The 16,049-nt window shown below is 44.7% G+C and overlaps 1 protein-coding gene across 1 annotated transcript; it reads left to right on the forward strand.

Moving 5' to 3' along the window:
* The first annotated feature begins 7,851 nt into the window (after window positions 1-7,851).
* On the forward strand, window positions 7,852-14,761 carry LOC310691778 (uncharacterized protein). The gene is made up of 3 exons (XM_083471804.1): window positions 7,852-8,157; window positions 10,155-12,973; window positions 14,001-14,761. Exons 1-3 carry the CDS (start codon window positions 8,149-8,151, stop codon window positions 14,161-14,163), a joined length of 2,991 nt encoding a protein of 996 aa, XP_083327930.1. The 5' UTR covers window positions 7,852-8,148; the 3' UTR covers window positions 14,164-14,761.
* The last annotated feature ends 1,288 nt before the right edge of the window (window positions 14,762-16,049 follow it).

Below are 16,049 nucleotides of genomic sequence, written 5' to 3' on the forward strand. Positions count from 1 at the left end.
TCACACTTGGTATGTACAAGTGGTAAAACTTGCACACAAGAAAATCTGCTGTGCAGTGTAAACAGACTTTCAAAGTCTGCAAAGCAGCATTTGAACTCTGATCTTGAAGGTTCAAGCCTAGGAAATAGATATCATTGACCAGTATAGGTTGGCTGGAGAATACATGAGATGTAACACAGAGGGAGATTCCAAAAATGGTCTCCGACAGCAATGGATTTGGAAGTTGGGCATAAAGCGGCCCTGGCAGAGCTTGGCAGGAGGTTTGGCTATGCCTGCTATTGTTGCTTTCCAGGGCTGGCAGGATTCCCAGCCACGCAATGCCAGCTCTGGGCGACTCGTTTTTCCCATGGGACACTGTCCAGGCCCCCTGTAGTGAAAGTCCAGGACCTAGGACTTGCCTGCCAATCCTGTATCTACCGCAGTGTGTCCTGATAAGATGGGTGCATCTTGGTTTCACGCTGCCCCCTGCTGGCTGTCTCTGGCACTTGGAGCTGGCAAGGGAAAGCAAAAGGGTTAGGAAAACAGGCTAGGCCTACTGCAGAACTTGAGGTCTTGATCTGGGCCTGGTAGGGTGAGCCATGGAACATGTTTGTAGCACCCCAATTCAATACCAGGAATCACTGCCTGAGGTGCCCCTGCCACACCTTGTTGAGGGCTGCAGTCTGCTTGCTATAATCCTGCCTGCACAGTGGTGCCCTCAGGGTAGGATTTGGGGCAGATGTCCAAGGCCTCCCTTAGCAGGAGAAGGAAGACCCCCAAATGCAGCAGGGCCAGGTAACCATGTTTTGAAGTACAGTGGTACCTTGGGTTAAGTACTTAATTCGTTCCGGAGGTCCGTACTTAACCTGAAGCTGTTCTTAACCTGAAGCACCACTTTAGCTAAGGGGCCTCCCGCTGCCACCGCGCCACCGGAGTACAATTTCTGTTCTCATCCTGAAGCAAAGTTCTTAACCCGAGGTACTATTTCTGGGTTAGCAGAGTATGTAACCTGAAGCGTATGTAACCTGAAGCGTATGTAACCCAAGGTACCACTGTAAGTGAAGAAATGCACATTACCATATAAAGAATCCAACCACATGACCATTAAGCCCAGAGTCCTGAAATCATCGTGTTGTAGCACGGGCGGCGACAACACAGGGGTGGTTCCTAAGAGAGTTTTTGTGTACTGGTCCAGTAAACGCTTCCGCTGCGCCACCAGCAACAGCTCTCTTTGCAAAGTATTAACCAAGTCCAGTGCAGAGATTCCTGTTGCAGCACAAGCCTCAGAGTCTCAGCAGCAAAGAAATAACGACACAGGGAAGCCTGTCTTTCCAAAGACAGGTTTATTGCAGAAAGATAACAGAAACACCTCCGGAGCTTTCAGACATTTTTGCTTCACGCCCCACACAGGCAGAGAAAACAAACACTCTTTATATACTGAGCAACTTAACAACTTAACGAGCTTGACTACTTAAAGTCACATCACATTGCTAACTTGCCAGCGTCTTAGGTTTCAAACCCTAACACCCCCTCTCGCTGGCAATACAAAAAACAAAATTACTTCAGACCCATTTCTTCACAAAAGTTTTCATGCCGCTGAAACCCAAGCGGTTTTGTAAAACCATCAGCTTGATTTTCATGACTGGGACAGTAATTTAATTTAACAATTCCTGCTTTTACCGTTTGACAAACATTTTGAAAGCGGATATCCAAATGTTTCGTACGACCTTTAAACTGCCCACTTTGTGCTAACTTAAGACACGGTTGATTATCACCCCATACAGTGATTGGAGTGATGGCCTTTTCATACATCTCTTGTGCCAAGCATTTGTAAAATTCTAGATCTCTACATAACTCAGATAAGGCACAGAACTCAGCTTCTGTTGATGACAAAGCAATCAGGTTCTGTTTCTTGGATCTCCACCCAATCAGAGAGTTACCAAATTTTATTACACAGCCTGACACTGATTTTCTATCCTTTAAATTTGCCCAATCACTATCTGCCCAACAAGTAATCTGTGCTTGTCCTTCCGAAGATAATTCAAGGCAAAAATCTTTGGTGTATTGTAAATATCTTAACACTCTTTGAATTCCTTTCCATGCATTTACACTAGGTTTTGAAGCTTCTCTGCTGAGTAAGTTAACAGCGTAAGCAATATCTGGTCTACTCCATTGCGAAAGATGAAGTAAGCTTCCCAGTGCTGACTGAAAGATTTCAGAACGCTTGAATTCAGCACTATCCTTGAACTCATTGTCTTTTACAAAACCCATTTCCATTGGTGTTCTAACACCTGCACACTCCGTCATGTTAAACTTTTTCAACATTTGCAATATCTTGCCTTTTTGATTCAGTAGAAAACTGCCATTTTTGGTCCTATCTATCTGAACACCAAGATAGACCTTCACATCACCAAGATTCTTAACTTTGAAGTGTTTATTTAACTCTTTGGCTAGTTTTTTTACTTGTTCTTGTGTCTTTGAAGTATAAATCAGGTCATCTACATAAACAAGCAAAGATTCTTGAGCATCTCCTGAACCTCTGAAATATAAGCAATTGTCAGCCTTGCTCCTGCTAAAACCAATGCCTACCAAAACGTCATTCAAACACTCATTCCAATTATGAGCAGATTGTTTGAGTCCATAAATAGATTTATGTAGTTTCCATACCTGATTTGATTTACCAACTTTCAATCCTGGCGGTAGCTCCATATAGAGCTCTTCAGCCAAGTCTGAATGAAGATAAGCTGTAGAGACATCAAATTGATTCACTTTGAACTCTTTCTGAGCAGCAACTGTTAATAGTGCCCGTAGGGTTTCACTCCTTGAAGTGGGTGCATAGACTTCGGAATAATGTAACCCCTTTCTTTGCGTAAAACCTCAAGCTACAAGCCTTGCTTTGTACTCTGGTTTCCCCATCGCTGTTGTCTTTATCCTGTACACCCACCTACAACTTACTGCCTTGGTACCTTCTGGCAGTTTGGTGATGGAAAACACACCCAGTTCTTTCATAGAATTCAACTCCTTTTGCATGGCCTCACGCCACCTACTGGCCTCCTCCTGGGGTAATTGCTCAACCTCCTCAAAACTTTCAGGTTCGCAATTTGCCAAACCAGCCCAAACACTAATAGCTTGGTACCTTTCAGGAGGTTTACCTTTGTTGGTACGCTTAGAACGCCTTAACAGTTCCTGCGATGTTCCTTCAGTTTCCCCCTCTGACCCAGAATCACTAGTCGTCACCTGTTTGTCACTAGTAGTTGAAGAACTTTCTGATTCCGACTTTACACGTCTCTCTTGCTGTACAGGTGAACCTTTAGAGCTAGAGGATTCTGACTTTACAGACTTGGGTGAACTAGACGATTTCTCACCCTCGTCCTCAGACTCAAATTTCTCAGTCTGTTCTGGAACTAATACCTGCCCTGGGGCCTGAGTTTCATTGCTACTGTTCACCACATCAAATAGTATGTCAGGATTTCCATGAATTTTATTCCAACCATCCTGTTCACAAAATTCCGCACTTCTGCTGATTGTGATTTTCGTTTGATTGCCTTCTACATTCACAAATCTCCAACCTTTTGTGTTTGCTTGATAACCACAGAAAAACATTTCTTTAGACCTAGGATCGCCTTTCCTACGTTGTGCCCTAGGCACCAGCACATAAGCACGACATCCAAAAACTCTTAGATGATCAATTTTTGGTTTTTTCCCAAATAGCATGAAGTAAGGAGTGTTGCCTACTGTGCTATTGTACACTCTGTTAAAAGTATAATTCGCATACAGTGCAGCCTCAGCCCAAAAACGCTGTGGAAGTCCAGAATCAAACAGCAAAGCAGCAATGGCTTCCTGTAAAGTTCGAAATTTTCTTTCGGCAACTGCATTCTCCTGTGGTGAATAGGGATTGGTAAGTCTATGAACTATACCTTTCCTTTTTAACCACGTCTCCAGCGTGTGGTTCACATATTCCCCACCACGATCTGATTGTATTTTACGTACCCTGGTGTCAAATTTACATTCTACTTCTTCAATCCAATCCATCAGGATGGAAGCTGCTTGTGATTTTTCTTTCAGAAAGAAAACCCAACTAGCCCTTGAAAAGTCATCCACCAAAATTTGCATAAATCTCGCACCTCCAAGCGATTTGACTGGCATAGGGCCACACACGTCTGTGTGCACAAGTTCAAAGGGTTTCTTGCTTACTCTATCAGATCTAGGATAGTTACATGTCTTAACCTTAGCATGTTTACAAGCACAACAATCCAGAAAATTTGGACAGGGTTTAATGTTACACTCCTCAGCTAAATCTGGCATCTTGCTTACATACTTAAAGCATATATGAGCTAACCTTCTGTGTAGTAGATGTGCACAACCTGTATGAGGAGCCTTATTTACACACTTAGCTTGCACTTCACCTGTTGAACATCTACCTGCTGCTAACTGCTCTTCATCCAAAACAAAAAGCCCATCCTCACAGGGAATTTTAACTAGCTCCTTCCCCTGTTTCGAAATGGTGCACACATCATTTTCAAACTCAACCTTAAAACCACTTTTTACCAGGCATGACACACTCAAAAGTCCATTCTTCATTCCTGGAAGAACAAAAACAGGAAGGTTAGTTTGCAAACAGTTAACATAAATTGTGCCTTTAAGGTTCATTTCTCGTTTACTATTGTCTGCTATAGTCACGGTTTTTGCAACTGGCAATGTCTTGCAGTTCATCAAGCGGCCCCTAGATGTCGCTGGAACTAAACTGTGACTTGCTCCACTGTCAATTATCCACTTCAAGGTTTGTTGACTCCTTTTAGAACTCTGTTGTGCTGCCATTGCAGATAGTCCCTTATCAGCACCTGCTCCCCCTCTGGATCGTTGATTCTTGTAGTTCTCACGTTGTCTTCCCCTGTAACTCCGGAAACTGGCCTTGGACTGTTGAAATTCCTGTTGCTTTTCTGGACACTTTGCTATCAAATGAAACCTGCTGCCACATCGAAAACATGACTTGCTGGCCATAGCAGACACTTGTGAGACTTCCTTACAGCTCTGCCTGCTAGTTTCCCCACGCTGGGAATTATCTGAACATCCAACCCTTGGGGTATTTGAATTATCAATACATTTTCGATGATGTTGATATTCTTGCTCACACAATCTACCAGTCACATAATTCATATTCAGCTGGTCCTCTGGCAAAACTTGTAAAGTTAGTACTAAGTTTTCAAACCCTGCATGCAGGCTGCTAAGCAGAGTATAAACTTTAATATTTTCAGGAAAGTTCACACCTAAAGATGACAGTCGGTTGAAATACTCAGTCATCTGTGACGTGTGTTCAACCACACTATCCCCGGGCTTCAGTTTCAACTCATACAAAGCACGTATAATGTTCACCTTCTCTCCGGGCGTGGCTCTATGGTGAATTCGCCTAAGAGCTTCCCAAATTTCAAATGCAGACCTTAAATTTTCCACATGAGGTAATTGGGAATCGTCTATCGATACCATCAACATGCACCTAGCTTTAGTGTCCATTTTATCATGTTCCCTGTTCTGAGCATGTACAGCAGCCTGTTGCTCTGCTGTGGCATCTGCTGCAACAGCCACAAACGGCTTTCGCCTTTGGACATAGTCAGCCCACACTTCTTTGGCTTCCAACCAGACTTGAGCCCTCTTAGACCACTGCACGTAATTAGCAGAGTTCAACTTTGTAAAGGGAACCTGGAAATTTTCCGCTGCCATTCTTGGGGTCTGCTGCTACTCCCGCTGTGTGCCCTTGCTTCTCTTTCCCCTTGGGATTTGTCTTACTCACTTTTCAGACGCCTCCAGCCTCCTCTGAAGCCTTTAAGAGCTGGATTTACGACCAAGCCGGTCTTCTTTCATCCGAAAGCTGCTTTCACTTTCTCTGCACACAGTACAGCTGTAGAAACGTAGAAGGATCCATAACCTAAGAGAGTTTTTGTGTACTGGTCCAGTAAACGCTTCCGCTGCGCCACCAGCAACAGCTCTCTTTGCAAAGTATTAACCAAGTCCAGTGCAGAGATTCCTGTTGCAGCACAAGCCTCAGAGTCTCAGCAGCAAAGAAATAACGACACAGGGAAGCCTGTCTTTCCAAAGACAGGTTTATTGCAGAAAGATAACAGAAACACCTCCGGAGCTTTCAGACATTTTTGCTTCACGCCCCACACAGGCAGAGAAAACAAACACTCTTTATATACTGAGCAACTTAACAACTTAACGAGCTTGACTACTTAAAGTCACATCACATTGCTAACTTGCCAGCGTCTTAGGTTTCAAACCCCTCGGGTGCAAAAGTGTTAGGGGCGCACAATTTCAACACCCGGTGCTGCTCAATACAGCTGCACACTGTATTGAGAGTAGCTCAGTCGGTAGAGCACAAGACTCTTAATCTCAGGGTTGTGGGTTTGAGCCCCACGTTGGGCAAAATATACCTGCGTTGCAGGGAGTTGGACTAGATGACCCTGGTGGTCCCTTCCAACTCTACAGTTCTATGATTCTAGGACTCCTTCGTCAAAAGGTGATTATAAACTTCCGTTACTGGGCTCCGTTGAAATTCCAGAACTGTGTCTGGAAAATCAGGGCACTTGGAGGGTATGGTGGTTTCCAGCACCTGGTGTTCAGAAACTTACTGCCCCACAGAGCAGAGCTTCCCAGACTTTTACACTGGGGACACACTTTTTTTAGATACGCATCATTTTGCGACACAGCAATTCAGTTTTACTAGCAAAGCAGAGGTTAAACTAACCCCTTTCAGTTAGAGCGGTCGCAGGCAGAGGTTATGCACCCTGATCTCACTATGCCTAAACCCCACCTGTAAGGAGCTGTCCCCTCTAGATCACCTAGCAATGGCCCTACTCGTATCCTGGGGAAACTGCAGTTTACTAATTATTAACGTTTTGTTTTTTGTTTTTTAAATTTCTCTTTATTGATTTTTATTACACACAAATACACACAAAACAAATTCATCACAAATAAAAACAAAACACACAACAAAAGTAACAAGAGAGGGGATAAAAAACCAGAAGACCAAAACAACATATAACTAATTGACTTCCTTCGCCCTCGGTTTTGGGTTATGTAACAAAGGATTTCCCCCCACAGTTTCTCTTTAAAATATCTGCACGTCGTAGGGTTATATTGAGCCTACTGTGATCTTTACATTTTTTAAATCTGCTTCAATATATATTATAAATTTGTTCCATTCCTTAATAAACTTTGTTTCTTTCTGATCTCTAATTTTTTGTGTCATTTTTGCCAATTCTATGTATTTGAATAATTTGCTTTGCCAATCTCTTATCGTTGGGATATTAGCTGACTTCCAATCTTGTGCTATTAATATTCTAGAAGCTGTTGTTGCATATTGGAATAAAATCTGGTCCTCTTTCTTGATTTCATTACCAATCATCCCCAGAAGGAAATTTTCAGGTTTTTTGACAAAAGTGTATTTAAACATTTTTTAAAATTCATTATAAACAAGCTCCCAAATTATTAACGTTTATATTCCCCCAACTAGCAAAAAAAAAACCCTGACATTGAGGGCAACTGGAATAGACTGGATTCTTATGTCAGGTTACTGCTAGCAGATTATCTGGGAGCAAAGGTCCTGCTGGTGGGCGACCTAAATGCAAGGTTAGGGCCTGACAACCCTAGTTTAGAAACTAAATACAGGCATAAAATAGGGTACCCTGACGCCTCTGGCCCGGAGGCTTTCCAACTACTAAGGCAATCAAAGGACCAACCCCTCTCCAGTCCCATGAGGAGCACGGGGAGTGTTCGCACAACACACCTATACACTGCAGCCAACACACTATTGTGTCGCAACACATAGTTCGGAAAGCTTTGCCATAGAGCGTAGGTAGAATATACGCATTGTAGCTAGTAGCCACTGACAGCCTGAGCCTCCATGAATTTGTCTAATTCTCCTTTTAAAGCTCACCCATGGGTGAAAGAGAGCGAAAGTATCCCAGGGTTGCTCCACCCCTTCCTCTTTTTGTGCCGCACCTCCTTCTGTCATAAGTTTCAGTTCCCAACTGGCACACCCAGGGAGTGAAGGGGCACATGGCTGACCACAGGAGGAGGAAATAAGCTGCACTTCGACTCAAACCTCACGTACCATGGGAGAAGGAGGAAGCACACTTGAGCAGCTTCTTCAGCGGATGAGAGGAAGACCCAATGCTAAAGGTGGGTCTGCCCATGGCAGGACTTTCGGGGTTTGGTGGGGAGGTTTGGCTTCAGTCACAGAGGCAGCTTGCAAAACGGAATGAGTGGAAGGGCAAAGAGGAAATGATGGGGCTGGAAAAAATGGGTATTTCCCATGCCTGTCTGGTTGCTTGCGCAATAATATGCCCATGGCAGCACTCTTGCGTTTGCAAGGCAAAAGCCCGAGAGGGCAAGCTTTCTGCTGAAACTTTCTGCTGAAACTGCCTTTTAGCAGTCAGTGTTTTAAAAAGAGCGAGAGATATTACGACTTGCAGACCTTACATTATGAGTCTCTGTAAACTCCGGATTTTGGAAATGATTGCTTTCTTGCGTCTGACTGAATCACAAGCCTGCGGTTTCAGATTCCTCCAGTCTACCACCTTGGGCTTCCTCACATGTGGCATTTACAAATCGCTCGACAACTTGAGGTTGCTCAAGGTCTGAAGCGGTCCTTTGTTTAGCTGTGGAGGTTTGCGGAGGCTTCTTTTGTCTCCTTGCATATTGTTATGCTGCTCCTCACTTTCCTGAGAGGAGAGAAGTGTGGTTTTGTGCGGTGTGTTTTGCTTCCTTTGGATGAGAGGGCGCCCAGGGATGGAGGCAGGTGCTGGCGATAGGGGGTGATGTTCTGCTGGGCCAGAGCAGAAGACCCACTGCCAATCTGCGCAGCCTGCTTGCTGGTCCTCTCTCCTTGTTGCCCACCCACCTGCTGTCTCTGAGGGCACAGAAACAGAGTCAGACCATTTGCTCCATCTGGCTCAGGACTGTCAAAACTGACTGGCAGCAGTTCACCAGCGGCTCAGACAAGGAAATGTTTTCCCACCAAGAGATTGAACACCTGCACCTTCTGAACACAAAGCCACTTTCCTAAATAAAATTACAGGTGTGTAAAAGCAGTTAGCATGCCGTAACAAGCATGTGAACAGCCTCCCCGTGAGGATAGGGGCAGCAGCGTTGGGGAACCATCACCCCATTGTGATCATGATCAAAATGACACACCCCAATTTGCTGTTAGCCGCAGCAGGAGCCCATGGGAGTTTATTTCCTGATACAAATCACACTTTGTTTGTGTGTATGTGTGTAACCAGGATGGTGGCAGGAACACAAGGGTTAAACTCCCGGCTCTCTGCCCACCACCACCCGGATTCTGCTCAGCTTCACCCCTGCCCCATGGTGCCTATTTATTTAATTATTCTAAAAAGTGCAGATCAGTTGTTTCCACACATCTACCATGGCCCTGGCCCCTGGGTGAGTAAGTGGTGACAGGATAAAGGAGAAGGAACAGCTGGCCGCCATTCATCTCACTTTGTGGGCAGCCGTGGGGCTGGTTTCAGAGGAAGAAGCCAAGTGCATGGTCAGGGGCGACAGTGGCAAGGAAAGAGAAAGAGAGAGTATGTGTATGTGTCCATGCTGGCTGGGGCTGATGGGAGTTGTAGTCCAAATTATCAGGAGAGCACCAGGCTGGGGAAAGTTGACTTACACCTACAGCTCTGTTTTCTCCTGCTTCCATTTCCCCTTTGTTGCATTTTAGACGCTATTCTCCTTCATTCAAGACTAACATATTTTGGGGAAGTCGCTAAAGGCTTGCCTGCGCAGTGGTGAAGGGACACTTTTCACCCCTTCCCAGGATCCCCCTGAGTACCATTGAGAAGATGTTCCCCCCCTCCTATGGCAGGCAGCTCCTTTCAATATAATAGGTGGGGCATGAACAATGGCCCCTTGCTGTGCCTTAGGAATAAGGAGAGAACTCTGCTGTATTCCCACATTGCATCCCTGAGCCTTTGAAGGGGCAGGGAACGTGGGCAGTTTATTACCCCTGTATATGACTAGTGAATTTATATCTGCACTTCTCCTCAGTAAACCTTGCAGAAGAACCTCACATATCCAGCTGCCTTCATGTCAATGCAGTATACAGTACTAGATTACGCATTTCACCACCCTGAGTTTAACTCACTGGAAGCGTGTTCATATTCTTGCTTTAGGAGCTGAACGTCTTCTGCATGAAGCTGCTGCATGATGGTTCTCTCAACCCAAGATGGAGAAGAAACAACTGCCTTTGGTCCTGTGAAACCCACAGTATGACATACAGGAAGCACAAAGAGCTCACAATGCCCAGTTTTAGACTTGTCTCCATGATGCTCTACATACTGTTAGTCTTCTTTGTGTGGCCGCATCAGGGCGTTCATTCTTTTGGGCTCACTCACTGTATTCTTTCCCTGAACAGACCAGGCCTTGCTACCTGCAGTGGCCAGGCCATCTCCAACTTGACTTCTGTTACCCTCCAGCTGCCCAACTCCACCCGCTGGCTCAACGCCTCCAACAACAAAGTGACGCACCTGACCTCAACGACCTTTTCCCATCTTCCTCACTTGTTGGAACTTTACCTGGACCATAACAACATATCAGGCATTGAGTATAATGCCTTCCAAAGCTTGGAGGACTTGGAGGTGCTTGATCTGAGCTGGAACCAGCTGGTGTCTGTGGAGTCTTCCATGTTGTCCAGCCTCAGGAATCTGCGTGAGCTGTTTTTGGGTCACAACAGTATTGCCACATTGCATCCCAACTCCCTCATATCCCAGGTGGCTCTGCAGGAACTGCACCTTCCCAACAATAATCTCTCTAGTCTCCAAGAGGTGGCAACAGCTACCCAAGGCTTGGCCAACCTTACCTTCCTTGACTTGGGTTCCAATCAGATCTCTACTCCGTGTATGGGCTCCAGTTGGATTGTCTTTCCCTCCCTGAGGAACCTCAGCCTCAGCAGCAATGGGATTTCCAGGCTGGACTTGTCTAACTGCTCCTTCCCTAACTTGCAACAACTCAACCTAACCCATAACAACATGTCGCAAGTGGAGGCTGGATCCTTTCGGGCCACCCCTGTTTTGGTGGAGTTGTCCTTCAACATGAACCCCCTGGATATCTCCCAGCTTATCAATGCAACTCTCCCTAACCTAACCATGTTGCATTTGTCCAGTATGAATCCACCATTAAATGAGAGCATGTCAGCAGCTTGCTCCTTCTTCAAAAGCTTACCCTCTTTGACCTCTTTGGACATCCAACATTCTCAAATGAATGACACTCAACTGAGGCAGCTGGGTTCCTGCACTAATCTCACGTGGCTGGATCTGTCCACCACGGGGTACAAGTATCTGAAAAATGGGGTCTTCGAAACATTTCAGGGCCTGGAATTCCTCTCTCTGGAGAAGTGCAAAGTCCTGAGGCTCAGCTCTAGCGCCTGGGGGAAGCAGATGCAGCTACGAACCCTGATCCTAAGGAGAAATTCCATTTCCCAGTTGGAGGATTCTGTCTTCCGTCCTTTGAACCAATTGAGCTATTTGGATCTGTCAAAGAACCACCTGACCAACCTTCAGCAGAGATCCTTTTTTGGCATGGAGGCATTGCGGACCCTCATCCTGCAGGGCTGCCAGATCACAGCTGTCACCCGCAATACCTTCCATTATGCCCGTAAGATGGAATTCTTGGACTTGAGGGATAACAGCATCAAATTAATCAAGCCCCGTGCCTTTTTGCTCAAGCACGTGGGGACTCTCCTGCTGTCAGGAAACAAAATCCTCACTGTCAAAAGGAATGGCTTTTACCAGCTAAACTCCCTGAGATATCTCTACCTAGACCACAACTTGCTTTACAAGCTATCTCGGGGAGTCTTTACACCCCTCAAAAAACTAGAAATCTTGGACATCAGTCACAACCACCTCTTTACTTACAACAAATATGATTACCCGAGTCCTTTTGCTGGTCTCCGCTCCCTTCGCAAGCTGGACCTTAGTTTTCAGAGTCCTAGACTACCCATTTGTCCCCCAGACAAAGTCCTCCAAGGCCTTGGGAACCTACAGTACCTCTCTTTGAAGGGCAACCCCAGTCTCTTGTTCCTTAACATCTCGTTTGTTAACCTGACTAGCCTCAAGTCTTTAGATGTCTCCGAAATCAGTCCATTCAATGACTCTTGGAAACCTTCATTAAATTTCTTCCAAGGCCTGGGTAACTTAAGCCAACTCTGGATAGATGACAGTGCCATCAAGGACTTGCCTGAACAAATATTTTCTGGTTTGACATCACTAGAGCAACTCTCCCTGAGCAAGAATGACCTGAGGAACATCAGCAAAAAAACGCTTGGTGGGCTGTCCTCCTTGAAATATCTGGATGTCTCTGGGAATTCCCTGACATGCTCCTGTGATAATGCCTGGTTTCAAAACTGGTCTGTGTCGGAACCAAATATCCAGGTGTCCATGCTGGGCTCATATCATTGCTTTGGCCCTGGCACGACTGACCGTCTCTTTGCTTATGAAGACTTCTCCTTCTGCTTTGAGACTAGGGGAATATACTTCTTCATTGCCACCACTGTGATCACCCTTTGCTTCCTGTTTACTGTTTTAGTCTATGCCAAATTTGGTTGGACCCTCAGACATGGCTACTACCTGCTGAGGGGCTGGGGCTTCAAGCGCCTGCGCCTAAAGGGACAGGAATACCAGTATGATGCCTACATTTCTTGTTGTAGTCAGGACCACGAATGGGTGGTGAACAATGTTCTGGAAAAGCTGGAAGTGCAAGGAGAACCCAGCTTGCGGCTTTGCTTCGGGCCTAGAGATTTCGCGCCTGGAGAATATTACATAGACAACGTTCAGAATGGAATAAGCCAGAGCCGCAAGACCTTGTGTGTGGTGAGCGACAATTACTTGGAAAGTGAGTGGTGTTCGCTGGAAATCCAACTTGCTTGTTCCAAGATCTACTACCACAGGGAGGACCCTCTGGTTGTGGTCTTTATGGAGGAAATCCCTAACTACAGGTGAGTGAGGATAGCTCATCAGCCGCAAAGGTGAGACAGGAATATTGGGTGCCAAGGCAGGAGGTCTTATTTCATTCATTCCTTCTGTTTTGAACATTTCTTATCCTTTGTTTAAAATAACCCCGGAGGAGGGTACAATTCCACAAATCATAATAAAACCACAATTTAATATTAACACCCATGTTCAGAAATGCTGCCTTTGCGCCCTTGCTTGTGGGCTTCCCATATGCAGCTGGTGTGGGAATGTTGTAGGTACTAGGAGAGGATATATTGATTTAATAATATCCTTCCTAACTCACGCTTGTGAGTCAGCAGCAGAGCGACATTCCCCAATATATAGCAGGAAGCTAGTTGGTAGATTCGTTTGAATCTCTTAAGCAATCCAATCTGGCTTTGTTCAGATTGGATTTTGTTCCTGGTAAGTCCTCTTTTTACCCCTCCTAAAAAAAAAAAGAAAGACACAAGAAGCGTCTTTTAAAAGTAACAAGAATTTTACTCACATTCAGTTCACAGTTGGATTCCTGAAGGCAGGCTTTAGCTTAGAGTTACAGAAGAGGGTTTGAGTTCATCCCATATGGGAATGAGCCCATGTCCTGGTAGCTGAGAGCCAGCAGACAGCAAAATACATCAGTATCAAGAGAGCATGGCATCAAGAGGAAGAGGAAGGGAGGTGGCTGCGTGACCAGCCCCTTTTATGGGGTTTCCCAGGGTCACGCCCACCTACCTGGTCACATGCAGGGGGAGGAAGCTCCAGACAGGAAGTATGACAGGAAGTCCTCCTAGCTGTGGAGTAACACCCCCCCCCGTGTGTCCACTCTGGGCAAACAGGAAGTGTTGTACTTGACCGCTTATGTTACATCCCCCAGTTGGTGGGCCACCAAGGGAAGCAGGATGTTTTGCTTAGATTCAGCCTTTGTCTGCTCCAGCGGGCCACTTCTTGAGGACCCCGTTGAGTACGTCTGGGTGTGGAGTATGGTCAGTCTGCTAAGGAATGGGAAACCTCAGCCCTGCTTTCCTTCCTTCCTAGGTTGTCTCCCTATCATCGCCTAAGGAAACTGATGAAGCAAGAGAGCTACCTCACATGGCCGGAGGACCCTGAGGCTGAGAATGTGTTCTGGACCAAACTGCACGAGGCCTTGAGCTGTGGAGAGCCAGAGCAAAACACTACGCAATTTAGCGTGACTTGTTAGGTGCGGCCTTTTAGCTAACATAGAAATCCCCCCCTCCCCACACCCCCTTCAAACCTGGCTCCTCTTATAAGTTTATTTGAATTTCCATTGAAATGTTTTGACTTTTAATTGTAAATAGCATTTTGTGTTTAATAATAGAAATGAATGTATTTCATACTTTTATAGATAAATAATTTTGTTGTTGTTTTTACTTAGCTTGGAATATATTTTTTAGAAATACATCCCCTCAAAAAAAAAGGAAGGAAGGAAGGAAGGAAGGAAGGAAGGAAGGAAGGAAGGAAGGAAGGAATACATCCCTTCCCTTGAGATCTTTATACAAGCCTCAGGGGTGGCGGAGCCCCACTGGCTAAGAAACACTAACCTAGAATGACATGAAGCAGAAGGAAGAACATGTACTGCGATTGCCGCCACCAACAAAGGATGCCATGGCACTTTCCATCTCTGGATGACAGAATGTTTTATAAACGATGCTGCCTGAAATTGGACAGGGACTTGTGGGGCTCACATTAACCATTTAGAGGAGGGGGGGGAGTATAAAAATATTGAATCTAGTAAGCTGATACCTTACAGTATTGCCTTAAAATTCATTAAAAGAAAAGAATTAAATTGAGTTTAAAAAAAAATCTGTTGGGCATTAATCAATTTTTTTTTGGGGGGGGGAATACATTCTGAGCATGTGTTCAAGGTTTATTGCTGCTGTGCGATGACTGGGTGTTAGAAACATTGATAATATCAATAACTGCGGTTATTAGGATTGTTGTCTAAAAGGCTCAAAATTCTAATGGCAAAATTATATAATTCCCTCAGATTTGTTTGAAATGTTGTCTGTATCCTGAATGATATGCTTTTATGGGTTGCTAGTAGAAATAGCTCTTCTTGACACCTGCTTCTTGCCTGTATGTAATTATAGATGGTTAGTACAATGACTTCGATCCCAAAAGAGTAACTGGGGCTGAATCCATTGCAGACACGTAAATTAATTGCACTTAACCCCACTGAAATCAATGGGAAAAGTAAATCCTATTGATTTCAGTGTGAACTGAGTGCAGCAAGCTTATCCTCGTTAGCACAACCCAATGTGCTAAAATGTAAAATGCCTGGTACAATGGATCCAACGTTCCCAGTTATAAATGCTATTAGAGTTGGGGGCTGTAAGGGGAAACCCCAATCATGTAAAAGTGTTCTGGCAAGTTCAGTTTCCCATGTCAGATATGTGAAATCAAGACTTGTTAGAACCAACCTGTTGTGCTCTGAGGCTAGGGATGGAGGAAATGCTATTCAGATTGCATTCAGGACCAAATCTATGATATGCACATTTTTCAAAAACAACGTGAGAATCAAAACACAGTCATCCTCAAAATTGCTTGGGGGGGGGGGATGTGTTTAGGAGAAAGTTGCACAAATTTTCATGAGGATTTAATCCCCGCCCCTGCAAACTGCTGCAGAAGTGTGGAGAACTCAGTTTAAGATTGGAAAAATGAGAAACAGAAACCCCAAAAGGACAGATGTTTCCATCCCTATCTGAGCTCTGAGCCTCAACTACCTCTGCCCTTGGGCTCTGTCTGAAGTTTACTATAATCTCAATCTGATTTTTACTTTTAAAAAAATATGCAAATCTAACAGAAAGAAAGAAGATACTACTACTACTACTACTACTACTACTACTACTACTACTACTAACACCATTGCTAGCTGGCATTAACAATATGACTATTCCATAATTTAAACATATAAATTAAATATAGGCAGTCCAAATATCCAAAGAGATATCTAAATGAAATTGATGATTATAAGCCCCGAGTTCAAATACATGGGCAGGGGTGGGGGATACTGTTTGTGCTTTTGGAATATATGTCTAATATTTTCCCTATATTTTGGAATATATG

This window comes from Podarcis liolepis (genome assembly GCF_965112155.1).
Source record: "Podarcis liolepis genome assembly, chromosome: 13".
NCBI classification, from domain to species: Eukaryota; Metazoa; Chordata; class Lepidosauria; order Squamata; family Lacertidae; genus Podarcis; species Podarcis liolepis.

What these genes read in the sequence shown, in the direction of transcription:
- LOC310691778 (XM_083471804.1), top strand. An exon ending in GAGGAAATCCCTAACTACAG is followed by an intron (nt 12,974 to 14,000) that starts GTGAGTGAGGAT and finishes CTTCCTTCCTAG; the next exon opens with GTTGTCTCCCTATCATCGCC.